This window comes from Capsella rubella, unplaced genomic scaffold (assembly GCF_000375325.1).
Source record: "Capsella rubella cultivar Monte Gargano unplaced genomic scaffold, Caprub1_0 scaffold_3, whole genome shotgun sequence".
Taxonomy (NCBI): domain Eukaryota; kingdom Viridiplantae; phylum Streptophyta; class Magnoliopsida; order Brassicales; family Brassicaceae; genus Capsella; species Capsella rubella.
Genome location: NW_006238921.1, coordinates 6,698,358 through 6,726,107, shown reverse-complemented (window position 1 = coordinate 6,726,107; position 27,750 = coordinate 6,698,358). Strand labels below are relative to the sequence as shown.

Genomic DNA, 27,750 nt, shown 5'->3' with positions numbered 1-27,750 from the left:
TTCTCCGCATCCAAGAGAGCAGCTCAGACCAGTTGCTAAATATGGGCAGCGAAGGGCTCAACCTAGCAAAAACAAGCTTCCAAATCTCTGTGGCATAAGCACAAGAAATGAGCAAGTGATCTCTGGATTCAACCTGATTAGAGCAGAGACAACAAGCAGAGGAGGCACATACACCCCAAGAGGCAAGCCTTTGTCTGGTTGGAAGTCTATTCTGGTGAGAGATCCACATATTAAAAGCGTTTTTAGGGACAGCTCTTTTAAACCAGACTAACTTAGTCCACTGTTGCTCCGGTTTCTTAGGCCTAAGCACTTCCCACGTTCTTGACGACGAGTAAGAATGACCAGCAACTCCCTCAACCTTCCAAAGGTGGGAATCCGGCTGAGAAGAGGCTGTTGGCAGGGCGAGCGTGGTGAGATGGGCGTGAAGGGCCATAGCCTCCACTGACCTCGGTTGAGGGAGAATCCAGCCTTCCGCAGAGCAGACATCAGCCACTTTAGCTTTCAGAGGAATGCAGAGAGAACGAGGACCAGCTTCATTTAGAAGCTTAATGAGGGGACCAAGAGGCGTCCAATTATCATACCAGAAGGAGATATTCTGACCATTCCCCAGTTTGCTTGTTAGAAAATTCTCCGCCACAGGACGCAGACGAAGAATAGTTCTCAAAGGATCTTCCTACGCTCGTCCATGACTTCCATACGCAACTCCATGATTCTCCTGCTGAGATCCTCGTTGAGTTTGTCCATGGCTGCAAGAATACGAGAAAACCTTAGACATTATACAATTTTGTCATAAAAACGAGTGTGATATATCATATATGTATAGGAATAATTAACTGATTAAATTGAGATACATAACATATATCTATATATATATAACTGCATTTTCTTTCATTTTCATCTCTTCGAGTTCCTCACTTCGGTCGTCAACTCTGGAACACTGATTCGAGTTTGAAGATTTCTTCGAGAAATTTAAAACAATCTTTTTGTCGGTGGGATTGAATGTGAAGGGTAGCTTGGGGGACAAGCAAGTGTTCTCGAGGATTGCAAGGAAAAAAAAAAGAAGAAGCCATAGCTACAAATGTAATAGTAATACCTCGTGTAGGGTGAGTAAATTGTTGAATCGACTAGTCGGATCTCATATGAGTATACCAATGCACCATCAAGGTGAGGACGAGAGATCTATCCTTTTGAACCAAAATATGGCCATGGAAAGACTCTAAAGCAACAACCAATCAAAGGCTTTTATAAATATTATTTACCGATCAAGTATGACATAACTTACATAGAAACATTGATTAATTTACAATGACTGGATTGTTTCTCGTAAAAACATATATCCTCTTTTCACCTGTCTAATGAAGAGAAAAAAGGAGCCTGAGACATACTTCTTGGACTCTGGCTCCATGATCTTCGAGGGGAAGGCATTGCAGGCATCTTTCTCTCTGGATTCCTACTTCTTCTGCTCTTTGTTTTTCCCTGCATCAATATTTTTTTTACAAGCCTCTCTTAAAACTTATTTGTGAATGAATGAGTAGCTACTACAGAATTGAAGCTTCAAATGGAAATATATCTTACCTTTAATCTAAAGTGCTCTAGTTCACTTTCAAGTAAACCAAGTTTCGTCTTGAGCTGTTCAAGTGCCTCTTCAGCAACTTCAGGGTTTATGTCTTTAATGTCTTCTTCTGTTACACCTGCTGCCTGAGTGAAATTTGAGTCCACACAAAGATGTTATAATGGATTGATGTTAACATACTGTTTTGGAGTTTAAGATCATCGGAATTGCAGAGCTTATTACAGTAAAAGGCTATGACTGTTCCTCTTACCTTTAGGATACTGATGCAGAGACCTAATAGCTTCTGAGCAAGCTGCATTCTATCCTCTTCGGTTTCCTTCAGTTTGGTACTTAACTGATGCGTCTTGTCAAAGTTTGAATGTAGGTTCTTTCCAGAAGATTCTCGGTACCAAGCAAGCTCTTCTTTGGCACGAGAAACACCCACATCTGCTCTTCGTAACTTCAAATTGAGCTCATCAAGCTGAAGTTTCAACACATTGTTTTCTTCCTATTGCATATGACACACAAAGGAAAGGGAAATAATAAGTACCAGAATAAAGAAGAGAAACTAAATATCTACACAGCGAAGTACTGGAAGTTAGAGATTTCTTGCCTTGATTCGAGCTTGATCACGAGTTCTCCACTCAGGGTTTTGATGGGACGATAGCTTCTTCACTTCTCCTTCAAGTTCCATCACTTTTCTTTTATGACCAAGATTCTCCTTCTGTTGAAAATGAGAAGATTAAGAGACGTTCTGTGAAGACTAATTTATTTTGTTTAATTATGTAACAGTAAAAGAAAAAATGGTGCCTAATTTTCCAACCTTAAGTAATTCATTCTCTTTCTTAAGCAGCTGCTCATGCTGCCGATGTTCCTCAAGTTTTATCTGCGTAGTAACTAAATCCGTCTGCTTTCCTTCGATTTCCTCTATCCATCTGCATCGAGATATTGTATAAGAAACTATAATAAAACATGTGGAAGTGGCCAGAATCGATATTTCTGCTATTGAAGATTTAGCCGAGTGCATCACTAGCTTACCCTTGCCTTTCCTCATTGTATTCATGGAGTTGCCGCTTGAGATGAGAGACTTCAAGATCCTATATCCAGAAAATTTCAGACAAGAGATGATTGATTATTATCACGTACTTATAAATCTTTCTTCCTGGGGATGTATCCAAAGAAAATTACCCTTTCTCGTGAATCTGAACTATTAAGTTGAAGCATCTCTGCTATCTTCAATACTTGTTGACTATCCAAGAATGACTGAAAAAAGGGTCATTAGATTTCAGTTACCATTTAGCGGTTTCTACAGTAGAGGAACAACAAGACAATGACTAAAATGTAAACCAGGTTCCACAGATATCAAAATTATTTCTTTATTTTTAATTACAGACGCATAAAAAAGTTAAAGCTACACACAACATGGGATAAAATGAAAGAAGTTAAAAGAAGTACTTACCGCACAATTTGTCACATTCTGTTTGACTCCCAGCAAAACTCGATTAATATCATGGGTCATGCTATCCACCTTAGCGAGTTTTGAATTCAACAAAAATATCTGGGAACAGAAATACGAGATTAGATAATAAATACCAAAAGGATGCCAAATGTTCCAATATAACATATAGATAACAGTTTCTACTAGTTACCTCTTTCTGCCGGGTTGCAACTACAGTTTCAAGCTCCTCAATTCGTAGCCTTGCAGCAACAAGTTCCTCATCCTTCTCAGATCTCATTTGTTGTGCAATTCCCAACCCTATGCATCTGAAAGGAGAGCCAGAACCCCGAGTTTTCCCTGAACCTTTACTCAATGAAGAATCTATAGCTTGAGAAACATGGATTTCTGGCTTAACTTGCTCAGCCATTGCTTCCAACTCCTTGACCTGTTCGCAATGGATCAGTCTTAGTAATGCCAGTCTTTTGGTAAACTTTTAAGGGTATATCAATTAGGAACCATCTTTACCTTATGCATGTATTCTCTAGCCTGAGCCTCTGCATGCAAATTTAATTCCGAGATATGCGCACTGAGTTGGGTAATCTATTGGAGAGTAAATATACATATACCATCAAAAACTCTGAGACTGTCATTAAGGAATCATCCCTAGTTAAAATAACAAATTTTGGTACCTCTGTTTTTTGGCCAGCCGTATTTCTCTCAAGCGCTTCTATATGCTTCTTAGCTTCCTCAAGATCCATATGCTTTTCATCTAAAATTCTTTGACATGCAAACTAGGAAATGAGTTACTATAAAGATATACGTATATTTAGGTTGCTTAATTTTTTACCTTTTTATTTCCCCATCAGCATTTCTAGCACTTTTCATCTGCTGGCGTATGGTATGAAGCTCCATTTCCAGCTCCTCCCTTTGCAGACGTTGTCTTTCAGCTTCACCTTTGACAGCGTTAACCTATTGAAAAACGTTTCCGTCATAAAATTAAACACATCAATTAAATTAAGCTGTTAGTAAAGAATTATTAAGTCTAACCTTGTTTTCAAGAACATTGATAGTATACTCAAGTTTCTCAATTGATCCTTCTAAAAGCTTCACTTCTTCCTCTCTCTCATCGGCATATATCTTTCTTGATTCAGCAATCTGTGAGAATAGGAGAAACAAATTTAAGTAAGTATTGCAAAATGGACAAATAAAATGGACGTGTCTTGTCAAGTCTAATTGTGCTGTTATCTACCTGTTGAGCTTCTAGGTACCTAGCTTCCATTTCTTTAGCCTCAGATGTCATCTTCCTGAAGTCTTCTTTCAAATACAAAACCTCATCTTGGAGATTATCCCTGTCATCGATAGTCTCATTCAGTTTTCTCTGGGTAAACTCAACTGTATCATTCAATTGTCCGAGAGCATTTCTTAAATTAAAGAGCTCCGTCTCCATGCTCTCCGATACCTTCTTTCTCTGGATCAGCTCTTCCTCTAGAGAGCTTTTTTCTGCTTTGAGAGCTTCAGCTTCCGCTCTAATCTCTTTATTTTCCGCTGACAGCTTTTCTTGACACTTCCTTACCTTTTCCGTATTTACTTCAAGGTTGCAGATTATTTCTTTGCTCTCTTGCAGTCGAACTTCAAGTATTTGGGCGTGAGAAACAGCATCTTCTAGTTCCAAGGTTTTCAAACCTAGTGACTTTTCTAAAGCTTCAACATGAACCATGATTTCCTTTGTTTTATCTTTCTTGTCCCTGGAACTGGAAGCAGATTCTTGTAGTAGGCTGAGGTCAAAAGACAACCCCTTTAGAACATCATCCTTTCTCAAAAGCTCATCTTGGAGATTCAGATTCTCAGACAACAAGTCTTGTACGTCAATCTGCAAAGATTGAACAGTATCTGCAAATTCTGAAGCCTTATTGAAGTTTTCACATATCAGTTGCAACATCTTATCAGAAATAACCAGACCATCTCTGGTTAGTTTCTCCAGTATCCTACTATCTTCAGCTAGATGTGAGCATTTGACAATGCTTAACCTCGTGACATCTAGTGCTTTGAATTGCTCTTCACCAAAATGTATGAACTTGTTCTTAAGGGAGATGTTATCCTTCTTCAACGAACTGACAACATCCGCATACACTTGTATATCCCTTTCTTTAATATCCAATTCGCCTGCAGTGACTGAGTGGGAATGCTGGAGACTGTAAATTTCAGAAGCTTTCATTGCCAATTCTTGCTGTATCTCAGTGATGCGAGACTCCAAGAAGAAGACTCTTTCTCCAAAAGTCTTGTTTACTTCGCTCATTTCTGCGACTTTTTGTACACTGTGATCAAGATCTGATGAGAGAACCTTGATTTTACTTTGTGCTTCAGTCACCTTTTGTTCCACCGAAACAGTGTCCAATTTGTTATCAGCCAGACATCGGTCTTTGAGCTCACTCTCCACTTGGATAACAAACAGTTTCTCTTTAAGATCCTCAACGATGGCATGATGATCAAGAAGCTCTCTATCTACAACAGCTAGACGAAAAGAATATTCTTTTACTGTTTGTGCCAGAACAAGTGACTCAACATCCTTTGAGCAAAGGTCCATTAAATAAAGCTGAACTTCAGTGTCGAAGAAATCATCTTTCTGATTTAGTTGCAACTCTTGCTCCAACAGAGTTTCTGCGAGGTTCCCATTGCTCAAATCTATTTCTTTCAGCAAAATATCAAGCTGAGACCCCATGCTGTTAGATCTTTGCAACAACAGCTCCTCCTGGTACTGTAGCCCTGAAATTTTCTGATCAAAACTGCTTAATTTTGTAGCAAGCAGATTAGTTATTTCTTCATTTCTCGAAATTCTCTCAAAACCATTCTTTATATCAGTCAGTAGTTTGCCCTTCAGATTTGCAAACATTTCAAGCTCCCGTCTTAACCTTAAATTGTTATCTCTTAATCCAGTTATGGAAGAGTTGGATACACTCAGTCCACGTTGAAGCAGACCATTTTCGGTATTGATCCCTGTAACTGTTTCTAACAAAATCCCCATTTGGCACAAGTGTATAACTGAGAGAGCACAATCCTTCATGATTATTTCTGACCAGATATCCTCAAGGTATAATCTAGCTGAGTTTTTTTCAGAAACCCAGGACTTTAGGTCAGACAAATCATTGGCCATGCCAGTCAATGCCACAGATGACTCATCTTGTAATTTTCTGACAACAGTTTCCAGCTCTTCGACCAGATTTCCTATTCCCATCAAACTTGAGTCGAATAGTTTCTCAAGGTACGCAACTTTCTCATTTTCTTTGGATTCCAGCTCCTGCAGCTTGTCATCTAAGGCGTTTTTCTCTGCAACCAAACTGATTTCCCTTTTCTTCTGCTTCTCCAGGTCATATTTCATCCTTTCCTTCGCTATTATGAGTTCATTGACTGTGATATTTGCATCTTTAATAATCCCTTGAGCCTCCTCAAATTTCTTACGAACACACAAGTTTTCTACATATTCTTGGTCAGCATCTGTCTTCATCTTAGCTAATTCATGCTCCAAAGTCTGTAAAATATCATAAGAACTTCAGAAAAAGAGAGAAACTGTATAGCATCTGAGAGAGAATCTCAATAATAGGTGAAACCATAAATGCACATTCCCATATATGACTCAAAATGAAAAAAAAAAAAAAAAAAAAGAATTTGAAAGGGACAAAGATAAACAGTTACTTGCCTTCAGTTTATGATCTGTGACTTCCACCGTGTGCTCATATTGTCCTTGCATGTTATTCATCAGAGTTTCTAGGTTGCAAAACTGTGCAGCAAGATCATGCAAGTTGCTTAAGCTTCTTTTCTCTGATGCCTTTAGCACTTCCTTCTCACCCTGGAGTTTGGCCATCTCAATTTGAACCTCCTTCAAGCTTACAAGCGCAGATTCCATTTCTTGCTTTAGCAGTATGATCACTTTACCTCTCTCACTAGAGACCTTGCTGGTCAACCTCATGGACTCTGTATCATTGTTGTTTGGAGTCTTCTCTATGCAAGAGGAGACAACTACATTCTTTCCCAGTTCCTGTATGAAAAAATTTCAAGTTAAGGACTAAGCACACTACTATACATAATAAGGCATGATCGTTAATATAAAAAATTTATTAGCTCACCTGTCCTTCATTACAGTGGGGTGGAGATTCTAATAAATTATCTGCCTCACTGTATTTTTCATGTTCTTGACACATGTTTATGCATGATCTAAGTCCATATACGCCACCCTTGAGAACAGAAAGCTTCTCTTTCATTGCTGAAATGCCAGACTCCTCAATTTCTTCAAGCTTTTGTTCCATAGCAGAAGCATTTTTTTCTTCCTGTAGAAGTTTGCTACTAAATTCCTTACAGGTTGTTTCCAAATCTTGTACTTGTTGCTTCAGAGAAACAATTGTTCCAGCGGATTCCGCAAGTTGAAAATTCTTTTGCTTCAACTCAAAAGTATGGGATTTGGTTACTTCAGAATATCGGTTGACAATTATTAGAGAAGCTGTTGCACAATGTGAAGCTTCATAAATCAACCTTTCAGCCATTTTGAGCTTCTTTTGAAGCCTTGATATGGTCTCTGTTTTTGTGCCCAACTGCGATTTCAAGAGTGTCTCCTTTTCCTCGTACTCTCTCTGGTGCGCTTCATTCATTACTAGTGCTGCCCCTCTGAGAGACGTCAACATGGATTCTATATCACATTGCTTTTTATTAGCATCCTCTAAACATCTTTCAAGATCTTCAATCATTAATTCCCTCTCGGAAAGTGTTCTTATTAACCCGCCCACCTGTTCAGATATCCATATCCTTTTATCTGGTAAGGAACCCGAAATGAGATCTGCCTGGTAACACGCATCTGTAAGGCCTTCATTCACATTCAGCAGAATTTCTTCAAGCTCAGATGTAAGAAGTTCCATTTCATTTGAGATGGTCTGTAGTTCCATGTCTTTGCCTCTGAGCTTTTCTAGCAACTGCTCATTATCCATAATCGTGTCTCGTAAGTTATCCTGCATTTCCTCCATCTGAGTTTCTAAAAACTGTACCTGCTTTTCAGTGACGTTTTCTTTTGATTGGAAATCACTGACCTCCTTCTGAAGAACTTCAAGCTCATTCTGCAAACAGACAATCACCTCCGCAGTTGCAGCTTCAGCTTGCTTGCCAACTTCTTCCATCTCTTCATCTCCACATGCCTTAGAAGCAATATCACACTTATACAACATGTTCAACCTCTTAGCTTTTTCAAGAGATGCTTGCATCTTTTTAAACTTTGTATTAATTGCATTGTCCTCTGCAGGAATATTTTTGAACTCATTGCACTGGTTGGTCTTCATTGCTGTGATGTCAGGCTCTTGTTTTTGTAAAAGCTCCATATAGTTCTCCTTTATTCTCCTCAACTCCACTGCTTCTTGGATCAATATAACGTTTTGCGATTCAAGAGCTTCAACTACAGACTTTGTCTCCCCCAGCTCACTATATGCATTTTCTTGCTGTTTGCTAAGCAAAAGTAGTTGGTCCTTCAACTCTCCAGTATCAAATTTCAAGCGAACTGCCTGTGCCTCTGTATCACCACGTAGTGTTCTTTCCTCATCGAGTATAACTTTTAGTACATCCAAATCAAGCTGCAGTTTGATGATTTCTTCTACGTGATTGACCTGCTGACCAGCAAGTGTTTTGTGCCGCTCAACATCTTGAGTTCCCAGCAGGGCCTGCAATTTTTTGGCAACATTCAACTGTTTAGTGAAATCGCTCAAGGGTAACCTGCAAAAACAATATCACGTATAGTTGTGCAGATTAGTAAACCACACTGTTCTTACTGTGCAGACCTTTTGTTTGTTCTCAATGCTATGTTCATCAGGTGTGCAAACTCTGATATCGTTGACCATAGTCTGTAGATCTTGGATTTCTCTGCAGAAGAAGGGCAAGAAGACTTGTAAATGGTATGGAGAAAATGAGACCGCATTTGCCATAAACGAGGAAACAAACAAGAATCATCAAATCAGACTTGCTAACCTACTAAGCTTTGCATTCTCTTCCAGGCAAGAACCAAGGTTACTTCTACATTTCTCAAGCTCGTAACAGGTCTTTTTTAACTGCAATAGAAAAAATGTTAAGAACCCGAAAATATAGATTAGAAAAGAAAACAGGAGAATGACTTATGAGAAAGAAAGTGAACCGACCTCCTCCTGTAGAGAACAATTTTCTTTACTCATACGTAATGCACCCTGCACCATAGCAAATACAACAAAATTATTGACAAGGAACCAATAAAGCACAATCCTTCTGCATTTCAGAGGTATTTAACGTATAGAAAGAGCCAAGGAGGTAATAGATGCAACCTGTGGCTCTATTTCATCATCAACATGTTTTTGCCTGTCAGAATTTTCATCAAGAAACTGGAAAAGCTGCAAAATCAATAGCTAAAGTTAAGGATGGCATTGCAATCGAAAACAAGAATGAATCCATACCAGGATATTGTGCTAACTAGAGGCACCTGGTTCCGCAGATTTGAGACTTCGCCCAGTAGAATTTCTCTCTCACCTTCCTCATAAAACTCTTGAAATCTGCATAATAACAAAAAAACTATATATATATAAAAAATCACACATTATCTTTAATTTTAGCATTAGACGTTTCCTGAAGACTTTCACCTTCTAAGTTGGTCCAGAAGCCTTATGTTTTCCAGGGCAAAGCGAGTCAATTCAGGATTTTTATCAATTTTAGCTTGAAGCAGTTGAATCTCTTCTGACAACACGCTGTTCTCTTCCAGCAAAAAAGAATCTCCAGATATATGGTTGCCAAGAAGTGACTCCAGCCTTTGTATCTTGTCTTCTCGAAACCTAAGCATCATTTTTGTGCTCCTAGTATCTTCCTCCCTTTGTCGAACCTAAAGATTTCATAATGGATTCAGGCGATGTCTGAAAGATAAGTGGGAAAGGGAACAGTGTAGGTGCAAAAAAAAAATACCAGACGATTTAGATGCTCTATCTCAGCTTCAAGCTTCTTAATTGAAGCATCAGCCACATGTTCTCTTCTCAATGAGCCAGCCAGTGTTATCTCCAAAGATTTCAACTGATACATATATATATATATATAGATTTTTAGTTGAGTCACAAGGAAAAGGCATATGAATCCTCAGTATATCCTAACATAATTTCTCAAAGTTAGTATACCTGTTTTCTAGACATCCTTACACAGCCTCCAGATTCATACACAAGCAAGTTACCAGCCTGCTGATGTCCTATCTCGTGCATTTCACTTGATGGAGAATCGACTTGCAATTCTGAAAAGTTGGCTGTTGAGGATCCAAATGACAACGCCCTGGAGATGTTCTGACGCTTGAGGAGGGAAAGCTCTTCCTGTTCCACACACACACAAAAATTGTCTTAGTTTTGTTTTTTTACAGCTTCACATAAAGACCTCTTAACGCAGTTTAAAATGTTACACCTTTAAAAGTCGGATTTGACGGCGTAATTCCAGGACATCCTCGTTGGAATCTTCGTTTACCACAGCCTAAATAATTTGAAACATAATAGTTATGAAAAGGTTATTCATGATTCATCTCCCTCAAAGCTTACAATATGGATTACAGTGCAAACTTACATTGTTCTGGATTAACTTTGCTCTCTGAGCAAATTTAAGAGTATTTAGCGTCTCTGCTGTACAACTGCAGGTGATAATCGATAGAAGCGATAAGTTGAAGTTCTTTATTAACTGTACCAGTTAACGTAATACTTTGTTGGATTAGCATTGAAAGAATACCTAATGGAAGGACTGGCATTAGCAATGATCATTGTTTTAGAATTACCACCCAGTGAGTCCTGTAGATAAAATAATTACCGTTATAATGCCATAAATAGATAGATTGCAACTTAAGTAAAGAAAGGCAATGAATTAAGATTTAACCTGAAGAAGAAATGTCAGCCTGGAATCACGATATGGAATATGCCTTGGCTTACCATTCGCCACATCCACAAGAACCATAATTACATGTCTGCAATCAATGATAACAAATAGCCAAATTTAACATAACATTTAGTAGGAAAAATGATTTTTGCCAGGGATTAAACTATTCCCTGGTTTTTATTCAAAAATAAAAATTAACTGGTTATACCCTAGTGTGGACAATGATTTATTGATACTAGCAGCTTCTTTTAGGCGTTCACCCTCAGCGCCAGAAGTCTTCTGTCTGTTACAGAATGCACAATGTTAGATGAGGTTTCTAAGGCGATACCAAGCAAAATACACCATAACTACCTCTCTGATCCAGCGAGATCAACCAGGTTCAGTCTTGCAAAACGCATATTAGCTGTTGAGTCTTTCTCCCATCTGCTCTCGATCACGCATGTAAATACACTATGTGATCGACTACTCTCTCTGTTCATATTCGTGGCTCCGACTTTTCGATTCAAAGAACCCTATTGTACAACAAATAAGATCTCAGGAATATTAAACATAAAATTAAATTGTTTGGGAGACGGCAGTATAACTAACCTGTGTGATAAGCCCTAAGATGTCTTGAACACTTTGTACTTCACATTCAGTCAGATTTTCCACATAGACTCCGCTCTTAATGTCCTCTCGAAGCTAAAATGTGAAAACACATTAGAGAAATAAGCCTGCGCATCTATTGCAGTTTCACCAACAAAATATAAAAGGTACCTGCAAATTTGTTGAAGACGGTTCAAGAAGGTCTGTAATTTGTTCATTGTAAATTTCAAGGAAAGAGCATTTGCAGTTGTATTTAAGTCTCTCGTCTCTTCTGCTCTCTTCCTCCTGCATCAAAAACAGCGAGGCCATATGCAATTAGAAAAGTTAATATATATATATCTGTAATAGAAATGGAAAACAAGCTATATCATTAGAGGATTTACAGCTTGTATTCTTGCAAATAAAAACTCAAATATCCGAGGCATCATTCCTCTGTTGGGACTTGGTTTAACTTCTAAATCACCGACTTCCCCAAGCATTGTATATGTTTTCCCACTCCCTGTCTGCACAATCCCAACAAATTATCCCAAATTAGGAATTGGGAAAAAAAAATTAACACCAACGAAAGAAACTATCCTGACTCAGTCATACTCTGAAAACTTAATTATCTAATCTCATTGTAACCTTGTAAAGTATTTCAAATGATTTCTTAAAGAGGACAGGATATCAGCATATGTATCCTAAGCAAGGATAGGGTAACCAAATTACCTAAAATTGGACATCTTTACAACTCTATCACAAAAACAGCTTTACCATGGTCACCAGAAAACATAAGGCTTAATAGAAATAAACTTGCTAGTATTTAAAGCTTGAGCCTGACCCAGAGGTAGTAACACTCTCATGATCCATCTCTAGAATGACAAAATATACCTGGCCATATGCAAATATACAACTGTTGTAGCCAGACAAGCAATTTTCCACCATGGGCAGACCGGCTACCCGAAAAAGGGTTTCCTACAAATTTAGGATGCAAAAAAACTTCATATATACGAATAAAAGGAAACAAAAATTTATGTCCCTCGTTCTGAGTCTTACCTGGTCAATTGTCTCACATGCCACATGATCAAACTGAAATCGTGTTTCTGGTGGTCCAATCCATGATACGCATTGGGAACTTTCTTGCTTTAAGCACCTACTGTACCCATTTGTACTCTTCTCCATGCTATTTAGCGGTCGAACACGTATAAGAATCTGCAATTCATTCAGTAACCATCAATGACTGCCACCCCTAACCAAAAACTTCTAAAAGTCGAAAAAAATATACACTTTCCAATTAAAAGAAGTCAACTTGGTGTAGCTAATGAACCTAGATGTATGGTGGACATTGAACACTGAGAAGAGTAATGCAATTCCAAAAATCCCAAATGAAAAAGAAAGTAAACCCAAGGGAGCGAATTGCTACCTGTACGTTGTGATCCATCCAGAAAGATGGATCCTCCTTAAGGCTAAAGTGAGGGACTTGAACCGTGTTAACAACTGCTGAAACTTGCCCAGAAGAACTAGACAACCCTTTATACAAGGAGGCATAACCACCAACTCTAACAGCTCCTGTGCCATCGAGCTTCCCTCTGTAACAAGACCCCGGAGGCTTAGATACGCTCTTACTGGGGGTATTGTGCGTCGAATTGGTCTCCGAATTAGCTCTCCCGGCGATTCTACCAGTCTTAGGAGTCGTGGTCAACAAACCCACATTTGTGCTTGCGACGGAATCACACTTGTCTCCCCAACCAAACCGATTTTTAGAAAACGCGGCTGCTGATCGATACTTATCAGGCGTCCGTAAAGGCAATGGTGGATCTGGGATCTTAGCTCTAGGCTTAGACGGAGTTCGATCGATCTTACTCCCCCAATCGTTTTTAGGATTCGTCAATGAATCGTTGGACAAAAGCGAAGCTCGGAGATTTTCAGGAACATTCTCGATTTCCTCCTCATTGTGCTTGCCGGAATCTCTACGGGAAAGCTTGACCTCCCTTGACATTATAATACCCTATAATCTGAATCAATAGTAGATTCAAAACCCCAGTTCAAAATTCACGAAATCGACACTGAGGAAATGTGAAATTTTGAAACTTTGAATCCACTGCTAAAGCTAAAAAGCTCGTTGGGGTTTCACACTAAAAATTAGAAATGGAAATATTTTTGCTCACCTGTGTAAATGAATCGAGAGCTACAAAATCCAAAATTTCGCGAGCTCCTGAAGAGTTCTCTCTCTCTCTCTCGCTCACTCGCTAACTCACTCTCTCTCTTTTTCTATGTCTCTTTAGATTCGCATGATTTGAGCAGTAAAGCCGGACGGAGAAAGGAATGTAAAAGAAAGAGGGACGATGGAAACGGACGGCTGAGATTGTTTGTACTTTTAGGCGCTGTTTGAATTTGAATTTCCGACAGGGCTTTTTCACGTAATTAAGCAGTCTTGAAGAGGTTAGTTCCGTCAATTACACAACCCTTTTTGATTTTCCTTTTTTCCGAAACAATTTCAAACGGCTAAAACGATGAAAATTGAAATAACGAGGAAAGACGCCGTAAGGAAAGGGCCCTCTCATTCTAAATTCAAATGGATGGTTAATTAACTAAACATATTTATTATACCAAAGTTCGAGATAAAATGGAAAAAAAAAAAACATATTATAAACAAAAAGTGTGTCTATTCATTCCTCTAGACTCTAGTGAACAGGCCCATCATATATATACTTTTTACAAGCCCAGCCCATAGAAGTTATAAACAGACGCTATTTACCACTACCAAATCCTGCTCATCCTCAGCTTCATTGACTTGTCATCGATCATACATCGTGTAGATTATGATCACAACAATGATGAAGAGTATATATGTATATATATATATATATATTAGATACACCATTGTTAGACTTTAAGAGTTTTTGTCTTCTTCTTTTTTTGGTTTTGGTTTTGGTTTATATTAAGTTATTGGAATATGAAGTCATGTTTTACATGCAACATAACACGCATTCCGCATAATCTCCTATCCAAGTTACTAAACAAACATGCATATTGTTGTTACACACGGCTAATTTGACGATCTTATCTACCCCACTAATCTAATTACTTAAAAAAAATAAACATAAAACATAAAAAAAAATGCTTCAAGGGTATTTCTCAATTTCTTTTGATAAAGCCATATAGATGTTTTAGAATCTCCTATCTCGTAATGAGATTCTGCATACTGTTTATTGGTTACTTTTTATAAAGTTGTGTCTATTGATAACTATAGAATTTTGTCTTTTGTACTCAAATTTTTTTTAAAAATCACCACTAAGGTCCACTACCTTGACAGAACATAGAAACTTTGATCTTAAAAAAGTAAAAGTATGAGAGGCTTCAACAACCACCACGAAGGCACGTGGCATAATTTCCATGGCTTCTTACAACATATGGTTAGCTAATTTTTGTGTTTTGTTTAATTAAGCCTTAACCTTAAAGAAATAATGGTTGAGATGCTACTTGGCTACTTGCAAGTCGCAACAACAATATGCAGTAGTGCACTACTTGATTTCTCAATTATGCATTTTTTTTGTGGAGGTTTGGTGCTACGTCCCATCGATCACTCTTACTGAATTTCATTCCAGTCCCAAGAATCAAATAGAATTAGATATTGACCCCAATCCTTGACTTTTTTATATTAAAACCCAAATTTTCTTATTATTTCGGGTCACCTATTTCTGTTCATTGTTTAATGTTTAGTTAAGGCTGTTCTAGCTAAATCCATAAAAGAAATCGAATAAGAGTGAAACTAATTCTTTTAATTATTTTAAAATAATTTATCTGATAGAGTTTTCTTCATCTTTGGATCAGTCTTATGGAGTTGAAGTTTGGATTGGATTTGAACAAATGAATTTGGACATTAATATTGTTTCAGCAACAAGCCATATTTGCAAATATCGCAAATTTGATGACATCTAGATTCGACTTTATACAATAAAGAACTAACAATCATTCGAGAATAAAGAGTAATTAATAATCATTATCTCATGCACTTTATGATCAATACTTTTTGAATTTATATATATTGAGAATCATTTGATTCCGCATTGTAAAGTATCGACTTACATCATTTGATGTATATGTATGTATATATTAATGAAAATCTTAGTCAGCCTTACACTGCCAAGGGGAACATATGAATTAACAAGTAATTCATTAAAAGTTCACTAAAAAACAGCATCAAATTGTCATATTGTCTTCGTGTCCTATTGGTTCAAATTTTTCATCCTCATCCATTCGACAGAACCGTGTATACGATTACGTCATTTCCTAAAACATTTTTATATGACAATTAACATACGTTTCCACGTGGATTATAGACACGAATACTCTTTATATGATCAAAGATATATAAAGTTTTGATTATTAGATTTTTAACTTAGCTACTACATCGTTGGCTAGAGTACTTGTATAAATATCCTGGTTTTAGTCTTCTTTGGTCGACATATCCTGGTTTTATAAAACTAGTTAGTTTTTTTTTTCTTTTTTGGACAAAAACTAATTAGTTTCTAAAAAAAAACAAAAAAAAATATAAAAAAAAAAACTAATTAGTACTATTTTGCAAATTTTATCCAATTGAGATAATATAATCGTATGTACAACCTTTGTTTGCATGCTCGGATCTATGACAAACACAATTAGCATACACACCTACATACATGCGACGTTAGACGTATACTTACACATATGTACGTAAAGAAACGACCCCAAAGAATTAAATTGGCTCTTTGTAAAAACCAAAGGACACAACAAAAACAAAGCATCTTCCGAGAAATAAATGGTAGCGAATGAAATGCCACATGGCTTATCAACCAACCAATAATTAAAACTGATCCCATAATCCATACATATATAAAATTATATAACATGGATTGATGTCTGTCTGTATAAATATATAACTCTGGCTTTTGCAAGTTAAGACTCACAAAGACAAAAGAGTTCTCAAGACGCGGCGCAACACAGATTAGAAAGAAAAAAAAAAAAGACCTTTCAAAAGCGCAGAGTAAGAAACAAGAAGGAAAGATAAAAACTAGCTACTCTTCTCGACAAATCAAGAAAAACAAGAATGGTGTCTCAAAAGCTAGAGATTTGCATCGAATTGGTGAAAATTGCTGTTGTTTTCGTCACCACCGTGGCTGAAACAGTAGAAGAAGCTTTCCGTAAGCCTCAACCGTCGCTTCCAGTAGTTCAAGGTGGTCGCCGGAATAATTACGCCGCTGTTCCCATTCCTCTTGTTGGATTCATGTGATGAGCTTTTAATTTTCAAGTTCTTTTTTTTTTTTTTGATTTTAATTTTGGCCTCGTTAAAAGTTAGTAGTTCTCGTGCCTTGTGGCGTTTTGGATATTGTTGATTTGTGTATAAAGTATAACCAAAAAAGATCATGAAGAGTTTACAGATAAATCAAATCGTCACACGTTTTCTACATAATTTTCATTAACAGATAATTTTAATTTCCTTAATAATCTCCATCTAATGCAACTTTTTCTACAAAGAAACATCTCCACCTAATGCAAGGGATGATGATACTGAGAATTTGTTTTAAAAGTTTAACAATATAGAAAGATCAAAGAAGGCTATCACTTTTTATGGAGAAACTAATACTGAGAAATGAGAATCGTGAGATGTGAATTATGTTTATTGGTTTCTAAAAGAAAAAACTGGATTTGATGTTCTTTTACAGGTCTCCGTTGAAATATGTAACCATGTTCTTAAAGTTCATCAAATCTAAATTGGGAAAGTAGATTCGCTTTCAATTACTACATAAAATAAATAAAAACCACATCAACGTAACGACTTTGGTTTCATTTAGTTTTCTTTTGGATTTAGACGGAGTACTTTTAATTTTTCTATTTTTATTTATTAAAATCTGGTCTATAGCAGTCATAGCACCAAGTTTGAGAAAAGCCTTACAAAAACAGTTAGGGACTATCCTAAAAAGATAACGCAGAGACACAAGGATGGATATGAGTGATAACAAAAAGGAATAAACTCATAGCATCGTCACTTCTAATCACCAGGCTTGAGAAAAGCCAGAACGACATCAATTAGAGGAAGGAACCCTCTCATCAGTAAAGACTCCAACTAACCAGGAAGGGAAGCTAGAGGCTACATAAGACTGCAGTCTGCAATCTTGAGTAACACTTTGAGCAATGAGAGAAGCTCCTCTATTTGATGAAGGAAGTTCCACCTGCAATCTCCATTCCATTAATAGTTCCAACCTCGACAATAGTTCAGACGATTGGAACCTATAAGAAGGCCAAGCTTGAGGCCTATTAACAACACCGACAAGAAACCCGTCTTCCACAGCAAAAATAACCGTATTTACTCTGTGACTAATCATGCTTTCCACAGCCCAAATCAAGCACAAGAATTGAGCCTCGAGTCTATTTCTGATGTTAGTGAAGGCTCGACGACTATGAAGCAAAACTTGGCCTGTTGCATCTCTTAAAACCCAAGAAGCTCCTGCTAAGCGATTTCGATGTGACCAAGACAAGCCTATGTTACACTTAACCCAATCCAGCAGTGGTGGCTTCCATCTAGCCGGTGGAGAAGAAATTGTGGATTCGGGTAAAGTTGCCAATCTTTCTGATTCCACCTCTTGAGCTGCAAACCAATCCTGGACATCATCTTTTACTTTCTTAATGGTTTCCATGGGGGAGAAACCTCTTCCATCAAAGAAAAGAAGATTTCTATTTTTCCAGATTCTCCAGATAATCCAAGGGAAACTCTTTCTCAATTCTTTTGGCCATCCTAGATTATCTTTATTAATCAAAAAGTGATAAATGTTAGAGAAAACTGAACCTTCTTCAAAACCGGACCGAGGAGCAGGATAATCTGACATAGCCCAGATTTGTCTAGCAGGTGCACACTCAAACAGAACATGATGTATAGATTCACCTCTAATACCACAAGTTTGGCATCTACCATCAAGTTTCAGTCCTCTATGCGACAAAAGATCCAACACTGGAACTGCTCCACTCAATACTTTCCAGAGGAAAACTTTTATTTTAGGTTCTGTGTGAAGTTTCCAAACATGAGTTTTTAGCTCATTTAGAGATGGTTGTACAGTGGCTTGGGCAATGAGATCCGAATTGTACAGATGAGAGGCCAGCCAATATGCAGATTTCACTGTGAAGTTCCCACTTTTGTTATGTTTCCAGATCAAAAAGTCCTCCATAGAAACCACCGGTCTGTTTGCTCTTATTCTGATCACATCATCCGGATAGAAAAGTTGTCCCAACTTGACTATGTCCCAATCTTTCCTTCTGAAATCAATTAAGTCACAGACCTTCAAATCAATGTTAATAAGAGGATTCATTATCCAAGGAGCTCTCATCCCATTATAATCATCAAGCCACGGGTCAGTCCAAACATTGATGCTCTTCCCATTACCAACTCTTTTGATCAAGCCTTGTTGTAGCAAATCTCTACCGTGTAAGATGCTTCTCCAACCAAATGATGGTCTTGGTCCCAAACAGCTTTCCAGAAACTCTCCTTGAGGAAAATACCTGCTTTTCATAAGTCTTGAAAACAAACAGTTGGGATTTTGAATGATTCTCCAAGCTTGCTTTGCTAATAGAGCTTGATTAAACAGAGCAATATCACGGAAACCTAACCCGCCTTGGTGTTTTGGAAGGCATAGTTTATCCCAACTCAACCAGTGTATCTTCCTTGCGTGTTCACAAGAGCTCCACCAAAACGCAGCCATAGCACTAGACAGATTGGCACAAGTTGTCTTTGGAAGCTTAAAACAAGACATTGCAAACACAGGCATTGCCATTGCCACTGATTTGAGCATGATTTCCTTTCCTCCATGAGATAAAGATTTTAAATACCAACTAGAGAGCTTCGATTGCATCCTGTCTTTGATGAAATCTAACATTTCCACCTTTGAGCCACTAAAACATTCTGGCAACCCTAAATAAGTACTAGCTCCTCCTTCTTTAAAAATCCCCAGCCTCAATTGGATCTCAGCCTTATCCAACCTTTTCACCTTTGAACCGAAGGTTATTGATGATTTTTGGAGGTTTATTGTCTGTCCTGTGGCTGTTCCATAAATATTAAGGATTCTCTGCAATTCTTGGGATTGATCTGTGTTCGCTTTGCAGATGAAGAGACTGTCATCCGCAAAAAGAAGGTGGTGAATAATGGGACCTTCATCAGAGAACTGCATCCCATTAATTAGACCATTGGCTTGAGCTTTGTTTAGGAGATGAGTCAAACCTTCTGTGCATAAGACAAAGAGGAAGGGTGATAGAGGGTCACCTTGTCTCAGACCTCTCTTCGGAGTAATCATCCCGAATGGCTTGTCATTTACCAACACCGCATATGTAACTGTGGTGATACACATCATTATCCAATCCACCCATTTCTGATGAAAGCCTAAAGCGATTAGAAGAGCTTTGATATAGCTCCATTCAACTCTATCAAAGGCTTTAGACATATCAGTCTTCACAGCCATGTAGTTCTTTGCAAATTTATCTTTTGAACGGAGATTATGGACTAACTCGTGAGCCACCAATATGTTATCTGATATTAATCTCTCTGAAACAAAAGCGGATTGCGTGTCCGAGACTAGTTGAGGCAAAAACGGTTGCATCCTCTTCACTAACACTTTCGAAACAATCTTGTATAGCACTGAGCAAAGGCTTATAGGTCTTAGATCTGTCATTTCTGAAGGATGAGGAATCTTTGGAATAAGACATAAATGGGTGTAATTCCATTCTGCTGGCATAATTCCTGTTGAGAAAACTTCTTGAACTTCTAGAGTCACCTGAGGACCCACAATATCCCAGTAGTGTTGGAAGAATAAGCCAGACATACCATCAGGACCTGGTGCACTAGAAGGCTTAATGGAGAAAGCTGCATCTTTGATTTCCTCTGCAGAGACGGGTCTGATTAGCCTCTCATTCATATGCTCAGAAACTGTTTCTTGAAAACCATCGAACCAGGAATTGAAGCTAGGAGGGTTTGAGGTTCTGAATAAGTTATCAAAATAGGCAGAAGCCACCTCCCCTTTAGCTCCTTCAGAGAATTGTTCATTGCCATTTACATCCAAGAGCATTTCAATTCTGATTCTTCCTCTATTCATCTTCACTGATCCATGGAAGAACTTTGTATTTCGATCTCCAGAGTGCATCCACTTTTGTCTACTTTTTTGTCTCCAATACTGTTCTTCTTCCCAATACGCGGCAGCTAGATCCTTCTTTAAGGAAAAAATGTGGGAGAACCTTGGAGACAGAGCAGACTGTTCAATATCAAGAGCCCTTTCAACTTTTCTGATATTATCGTGAGAGTTTAAGCTATTATCTTTCTTCCACCCACTTAGAGCCTTCCTACATACTTTCAATCTTTCAGACAGCAGAAACCTTGAGTCATGAGTCCTAGAAGACCAAGCTTGAATGATAGTCTCTTTCACTCTTGGTTTATTCAGGAGTCTCTTATCAAATCTAAATTGTCCTCTATAAGAATCTTGAGAGGCCATAAGATTAAGAAGTACTGGCCGATGATCAGAACCCCGCATTTCCAAAAAGAGCTGATTAGAGGAAGGAAATTCCTTAAACCATTCTGCATTCCCAAAAGCCCTATCCAAACGGCTCTGGATCCACAAGTCATATCTTCTCCCTGCCCAAGTAAAGCCATTGCCATTACTCGGAAGCTCAACCATTCTACAAGCATCAGTGAGATCCTTGAAAGGCTGGAACAAGGATTCACATCTTCTAGGGCCCCCAATTTTCTCACCATTGTGTAGAATATCGTTGAAGTCTCCAATCATACACCAGTTTTCTCTTCTCCCCACACCAATCCTACTGATTTTTTCCCATACTATCTTCCTTTTCTTAAAATCCGGGTCGCCATATACACAAGACAAACAGAAATCGCAAGCCCCAAACTGTACTTTCATGTCAATCAAGTTTTTGTCAGCAAACTTGATGTCAACTTTTACACTATTCTTCCAAAGAATAGCTAAACCTCCACACTTGCCTACTGGCTCCACAGAATAAACTCTATCATAACCTAAAACACCTTGCAAATCTACTACTAAATCCCTACTATTCATAGTTTCCATCAGAAAGAGCATCTCAGGGAAATACTTTTTACGCATCTCCTTGAGACGAGGAAAAGCCAAGTCTTGAGACCGTCCCAAGCCTTGACAATTCCAGCTGATGATACTCATTGGGCATTGGGAAATCCCCCCAATGGGATCACCTCTAAGGGATTTAGCTTTGTGGATTTTGCAGTGCTAGCTCCCTCATCAACTGCTTTTCTTTTCTCCTTTGCTGTAGCTATCAATTCCTCTTGGTTTCTCTGATCTGCATCTGCATTATTTGCCTCCTGGTTTCTCTGATCTGCATCTGCATTATTTGCAAGCTTTGGTTTTGGTTTCCTGAGACTCTTAGGGGGTCTTTTCCTTGCTTTTGTCTTTCTTGAGATAGGGCCGGAAGAGCCTGCTTCAAAGAAGCCAGGTCTATAAACCGTTGCACTATCCTGGAAAGGTTGAGATAAAGCAAGGAAGTTACGAGGAAGCTCATCTTGATACTCAGGAGCCTCTTTTCTTAACATGTTTGTTTCAGAGTTGACTTTGACCGAATTCTTCCTCAGCTGTTCCTCATCTTCCTCAGTAGAAGAAATCGATATATCGTAACCGAAGACGATACCTTTGTCTTTGTTGACATTCTGATGAACTATCAAAGGGGATTCCAGCCTAAGAATGGACTTCTTTGCTACCGGATCTTTTTCAACTTCTCGAACAGATTTCTTCACTCTCTCTGCTTTCACATACCAATCTTCATTATTATTAACCAGAAGGTATTGTCTCATACCTTCAAGCACATCTGCCGCGATTCGATGTCTGCCTGTCATGGGATCAATGCCTACTTGATCTTCTGCTAAGATACCAAACAAAGGATCATCTTCTTTAAGGAAGGGAACCTTGGCTGGCTTTGGAGTTGAGATGCCTGCTCTTCTAGCTGTAGCTGTATCTTGTCTTTGCTTTATCAAAATAGGGCAGAAATCCTTCTCATGAGTAAGCCTTTGACATTCATAGCATCTTTTTTGGACTTTCTCATACTGGAACCTAATCATTGTGGAACCTCCTCCTTTAGGAAGATTGACCATTTTCGACCTTCTCAGAGGTCTCGATACATCAAAGAGCACTTTAACCCGAACAAACTCTTGTATCTGTGGTTCGTTGGGATCAAAAGCCACCTCCTTGACCTCTCCGATTAGTTCTCCAAGAGCTGTTATCGCATTGACTGTATAGTAATTGATGGGTAGATTCCATATCTGAACCCATAACGGAATGAACTGCAGGTAGTTGGCAGGAGGGTTTTCATACCATCTATCAACCGCTAAGGACCATTCGTTGTAAGTGTGGGAGCCTTTGTCCAAAATTTCCTGTAGGTCGTGTTCGGAATTGAAGATGAATTGGAATTTCTCTTTTGATAGAGCAACTCCTCTCATCCTCCCTGGTTTTTGCCATTTCCTAGGCATATCTCTAATGAGATTTTTCATGGATTGGCAAGCTGGATTTAGAGTTCTACCAATTAGACTGATGACGTTTCTCTCCATAGACAAGAACTGAGGAAGATCTGGCATTTCAAACGGAAGGTCTTCTTCAACTTCTTCAAGAGACATGGCCAAGAGGGCCTTATCCATGGCTGATGACATGACTGAACTGAAAAAAACCCTGAACTTATCAAAGAGAATCAGATCCGGGATCTCCAAGAGTAAACAAACCAAACTGTCGGATAGATCTTTCCAAAACAGAGACTTCAAATGAAGAACAATGGAAATTGCAAAGAAAAACCCAGAAAACTTTTTAAGAACCAAGCAGATTAGATCTTTTTCGAGTGAACAGTGTATTACGGCTGATGGGAAAGTGTTTTTTCCAGTCTATAGATCTCTTCTTTACCTAATGAAAGTCACTAGTGAAGAAAGATAGTCCTATGCCCAAAAAAGGGAAACGAGAGAGTTTCGTCCGAAGGTGTTTTCTTTTGGATTTAGACGGAGTACTTTTAATTTTTCTATTTTTATTTATTAAAATCTGGTCTATATATGAGGTTTTACTCTTCTATGCAGGCTCCTTAATCTCATGCTGATTAAAGTGGTCAAAGTACTTGGTTTTGTAGTTTAATTAGTTTTTTTGAAGCAATTTAGTAGTAGTAGCAGCTAATTAGCTAAAGTTGAAAAGTCAAACCTACTTCAAAGAAATGGGTCATCAACAAACGTAAAAATATACAAAGTGGCTCGTGATATGAAGAGAATTTTGATCAGCCATAATAGTATTATGATAATACCATATATAAAAAACTGGAAATCAGCTTTGGACTTACAAAACATGTTTTGTTTGGTATACATATATATTTTTGACATCACTGTTTGGTTTTTTTTTTTATATATAAAACAAAATGTTGAAAATATCAATATTTTTAAAGTTAACTTTTTAGCCAAAGACAAAAGACAGGCACCAAGATCTAACGGCCTAGAAATCATGACCATATGATCAGAATTCTGAATATACTCCACGTGGTTGGGAGGGTTGTTCTTGATCATCCAGAGCTGAAAGTCTTTCACCAATGACTTGTCTTTCTTGGACACGACAAATATCCCATTTACCGACCCGAATCTCTCGGGCGTGAGCACAAGACTTGTGTCTATCTCTACGTTGCTGAATAACCGTTGTGGCCGTCCCAATAACGCCGCTAATTCCGCGTCTTACAAAATTATACATGGCTTAAGCACAAGTCACAATGAGTTATGTATTTTTTCCAATTAAAATATAAGAAAATTGGAAGTTTTGTTTACCTCTTTCGGACTAAGGTCATACATAGTTAATGAGAGGAAAAGTGAGCCTCCAATAGAAAGTGTAGGAGGTTTATTAGGCCCATCTCCAAATACAAACTTCAAGTCCTGTTGTAGAATGATTTAGAATTACTGATGTAGAGAAAATCAAAACAAGGGTTATTATTTTTGAAGTCAAGTGAAAGTAGTATGTATGTAGTTTTTTAACATACCCCTTGAGAAAGCAAAGTAAAATTGACGGTTGGGCCAGGCATTAAGGCAGTGACAAAAATAGCCATATAAATCTTATCATGGTATGTCTCCATGGGCTTGGAAATAGCAAGCCCACATTATGTACCACGAGAATCACCTTCTCATCCTCACCTAGACTCTTCATAAAGCCCATCAACGGACCAATATACTCTGTGAACGACAGTAGAATCTCAGCCTGTCATAGATCGATCCCGGACGCTGCTAAATCGACCGCCCTTACGTTATGGCTTTGAGATTTCAAGATTGCTATGAATTTATACCAACACCAAGCCCCATGGCCGGCCCCATGAACCAACATAAAATGGGCATGGCCATGTTGCAGTGACGGTGGCATGGCGGATATATAGGACGGTAGTATAGGCCGATCAATATAACAAGAACTGATGTTAAGTATTTTAATGTTTTGCTCACCATTTTCCTTTTTATGAGGTTGTGAGAAGCCAATGTTGTCTTTAAAAAGACATTTATTTAGTAGAACTAAACAATAAGGTGTTGACATATAGAATAATTCTTATGTTAGTGTTGCAAAAAATTATTTGATCAAAAAAAAAAAAATTGATCATTCTTAAAAGGGATTATAGAAACAGATATAGGGTACTAGATGGCATCATTCTTTTGTTTTTAATCATTGGAATTTTTTTTTGTAGTACTATGCTATACTTATAAAGACTTTGTCTTAACAAAAAAAAATCAATAGTTTCGTATTTGTAAGTTGTAAATGTCTTTTGATGTTTAATGTTATTATTAGTTCACTTTATCTTATTTTAAATTGATACAGTTCCATCCTGACAACAACAAAAAAATCCTATTGTATCAACAATTTTGATATAACATTTAACTTTCTCAAAAGTTCAAATTAAACGCAATGATCAAATAGAGACATGTTCACAACAGTAAGAAAAACTTTTTACTTATTCCAGATTGTAAAAAAACATTGGTCGTCCAGATTTCAATTATGGCAAAACAAACCAAACTTGTAAAAACGATATCAACCCCTAATTCTATATTAGCTACAATAGTTTGCTATTTTCGTATCCTTAAAACGTTAGTCTATATAAATTTTGTTTTCCCCAAAATAGCAAAATAATCCAATGGTTTCTGTTTGTCTTCGTTTCATTATAGGCTTTCTCTCCACAACATTCCTCTATTAAGCAAGCCATAGAACCATTTCCAAGGTTTTTCATCACCATGACCGGAAGAACAATGGAGAAGCCTTTAGGCTGCTTCCTTCTCCTCTTCTTCTTCATTATCTCTGTGTTTTTCTATTCCGCAGCAGCTCTCACCGATGAGGAAGCTTCGTTTCTCACAAGACGCCAACTTTTGGCATTATCAGAAAATGGAGATCTTCCCGACGACATGGAGTATGAAGTCGATGTAGACCTCAAATTTGATAATAACCGGCTCAAAAGGGCTTACATTGCCCTCCAAGCTTGGAAAAAGGCAATATACTCCGATCCATTCAACACTGCGGCTAATTGGGTTGGTCCAAACGTGTGTACTTACAAAGGAGTTTTTTGTGCACCAGCACTTGATGACCCGAGCGTAATGGTTGTGGCCGGTATTGACCTTAACCATGCAGATATAGCCGGATACTTGCCACCTGAGTTAGGGTTATTGACCGATGTCGCCTTGTTTCACGTTAATTCCAACAGATTTTGTGGGGTTATTCCGAAAAGTTTTTCCAAGCTAACGTTAATGTACGAATTTGACATCAGCAACAACCGTTTCGTTGGTTCCTTTCCAACAGTTGCTCTTTCTTGGCCATCATTGAAGTTCCTTGACATAAGATACAATGATTTTGAAGGAAAATTGCCACCAGAGATCTTTGATAAAGATCTTGACGCCATCTTCTTAAACAATAATAGATTTGAGTCGACCATACCTGAGACAATCGGTAAATCAACTGCTTCAGTCGTGACATTCGCGCACAATAAATTCAGCGGTTGCATCCCAAAAACCATTGGCCAGATGAAGAACCTCAACGAGATTGTATTTATTGGGAACAATTTAAGTGGTTGTTTGCCAAACGAAATAGGTTCGTTGAATAATGTGACTGTGTTTGATGCTAGTAGCAATGGATTCGTTGGAAGTTTACCATCAACCTTGTCGGGCTTGGCTAACGTGGAACAAATGGATTTCTCATACAATAAGCTCACCGGAGTTGTCACAGACAGCATCTGCAAGTTGCCCAAATTGTCGAACTTCACATTCTCTTACAATTTTTTCAATGGAGAGGCTCAAAGTTGTGTTCCTGGATCGAGTCAAGAGAAACAGTTTGATGACACGAGCAATTGCTTACAGAACAGACCAAACCAAAAGTCGGCTAAAGAATGTTTGCCGGTGGTTAGCCGCCCTGTGGATTGCAGTAAGGACAAGTGTGCGGGTGGTGGTGGTGGAGGTGGCGGTGTTTCAAACCCATCACCAAAGCCAACACCAAAAACACCAGAGCCGAAACAAGAAATGAACCCACCAAAATTAGAAGAGCCATCTAAGCCAAAACCAGAAGAGTCCCCCAAACCACAACATCCTAGTCCGAAGCCTGAGACACCATCACATGAGCCTTCTAAACCAAAGCAACCTATGCCAGAGACACCAAAACAAGATTCTCCAAAACCGGACCAACCAAAACCTGAACAGCCAAAACCTAAGCCTGAGTCACCAAAACAAGAGTCCCCTGAGCAAGACTCACCAAAATCAGAAGAATCTCCTAAACCAGATCATCCTGAACCAAAGACGCCAAAACCAGAAGAGTCACCTAAACCTGAACCACCAAAGCAAGAAGAATCACCAAAGACAGAGACACCAAAAATGGGGTCGCCTCCAGTAAACCCACCGGTAGCAAACGATCCGTATGATGCATCCCCTATCAAAAAACGTCGTCCTCAACCACCATCGACAGAAGAGACACCTTCACCACAATCTCCACCAGTACAGTCTCCGCCACCAGCACCGGTTCATTCCCCACCACCACCTAAATTTTCACCTCCTCCTCCAATGCATTCTCCTCCACCACCACCTCCGGTATACTCTCCTCCACCACCACCACCAGTCCATTCACCACCACCACCAGTACACTCTCCTCCTCCACCAGTCCATTCACCACCACCACCAGTCCATTCTCCTCCTCCACCAGTCCATTCCCCGCCACCACCAGTCCATTCTCCGCCACCACCAGTCCACTCTCCTCCTCCACCAGTTCACTCTCCACCCCCACCACCACCAGTC

The 27,750-nt window shown here is 38.5% G+C and overlaps 4 protein-coding genes across 5 annotated transcripts in view; 2 read left to right on the top strand and 2 right to left on the bottom strand.

Moving 5' to 3' along the window:
• Positions 1 to 1,217: 1,217 nt before the first annotated feature.
• LOC17892332 (kinesin-like protein KIN-12D) lies at positions 1,218 to 13,702 on the bottom strand. Of its 2 annotated transcripts, XM_006296747.2 has the most exons (37): positions 13,613 to 13,702; positions 12,868 to 13,459; positions 12,501 to 12,656; positions 12,336 to 12,419; positions 11,849 to 11,968; positions 11,637 to 11,750; positions 11,469 to 11,561; positions 11,232 to 11,392; positions 11,089 to 11,163; positions 10,881 to 10,968; positions 10,737 to 10,795; positions 10,578 to 10,641; positions 10,422 to 10,487; positions 10,148 to 10,333; positions 9,942 to 10,046; positions 9,626 to 9,861; positions 9,469 to 9,538; positions 9,314 to 9,379; positions 9,155 to 9,199; positions 8,988 to 9,067; positions 8,801 to 8,882; positions 7,112 to 8,683; positions 6,685 to 7,023; positions 4,240 to 6,516; positions 4,038 to 4,145; positions 3,838 to 3,959; positions 3,680 to 3,767; positions 3,516 to 3,590; positions 3,202 to 3,435; positions 3,012 to 3,110; positions 2,741 to 2,815; positions 2,591 to 2,649; positions 2,376 to 2,487; positions 2,166 to 2,276; positions 1,824 to 2,060; positions 1,576 to 1,698; positions 1,218 to 1,476 (listed from the first exon to the last, which is right to left on the bottom strand). In XM_006296747.2, the coding sequence occupies exons 2-37, from the start codon at positions 13,441 to 13,443 to the stop codon at positions 1,345 to 1,347; spliced, it is 8,289 nt and encodes a 2,762-aa protein (XP_006296809.1). In that variant the 5' UTR covers positions 13,444 to 13,459; positions 13,613 to 13,702; the 3' UTR covers positions 1,218 to 1,344. The 2 variants fall into 2 exon arrangements, with proteins under 2 accessions (XP_006296809.1, XP_023641179.1); XM_023785411.1 differs by lacking the exons at positions 1,218 to 1,476; positions 1,576 to 1,698; positions 1,824 to 2,060; ... (5 more) ...; positions 3,202 to 3,435; positions 3,516 to 3,590 and having other exon boundaries at positions 3,675 to 3,759.
• A 2,665-nt stretch (positions 13,703 to 16,367) lies between these two features.
• On the top strand, positions 16,368 to 16,896 carry LOC111831589. Its single transcript, XM_023786368.1, has one exon. The coding sequence runs from the start codon at positions 16,534 to 16,536 to the stop codon at positions 16,714 to 16,716; it is 183 nt and encodes a 60-aa protein (XP_023642136.1). The 5' UTR covers positions 16,368 to 16,533; the 3' UTR covers positions 16,717 to 16,896.
• A 4,746-nt stretch (positions 16,897 to 21,642) lies between these two features.
• Positions 21,643 to 23,139, bottom strand: LOC111831441. Its single transcript, XM_023785560.1, has one exon. The coding sequence runs from the start codon at positions 23,137 to 23,139 to the stop codon at positions 21,643 to 21,645; it is 1,497 nt and encodes a 498-aa protein (XP_023641328.1).
• A 2,265-nt stretch (positions 23,140 to 25,404) lies between these two features.
• LOC17890965 (pollen-specific leucine-rich repeat extensin-like protein 1) overlaps positions 25,405 to 27,750 on the top strand; it is a 3,080-nt gene continuing 734 nt past the window's right edge. The window contains exon 1 of the mRNA XM_006300200.2: positions 25,405 to 27,750. This exon is cut by the window's right edge and continues 734 nt beyond it. Coding sequence (XP_006300262.2) covers positions 25,714 to 27,750 — 2,037 coding nt within the window. The 5' untranslated portion in view covers positions 25,405 to 25,713.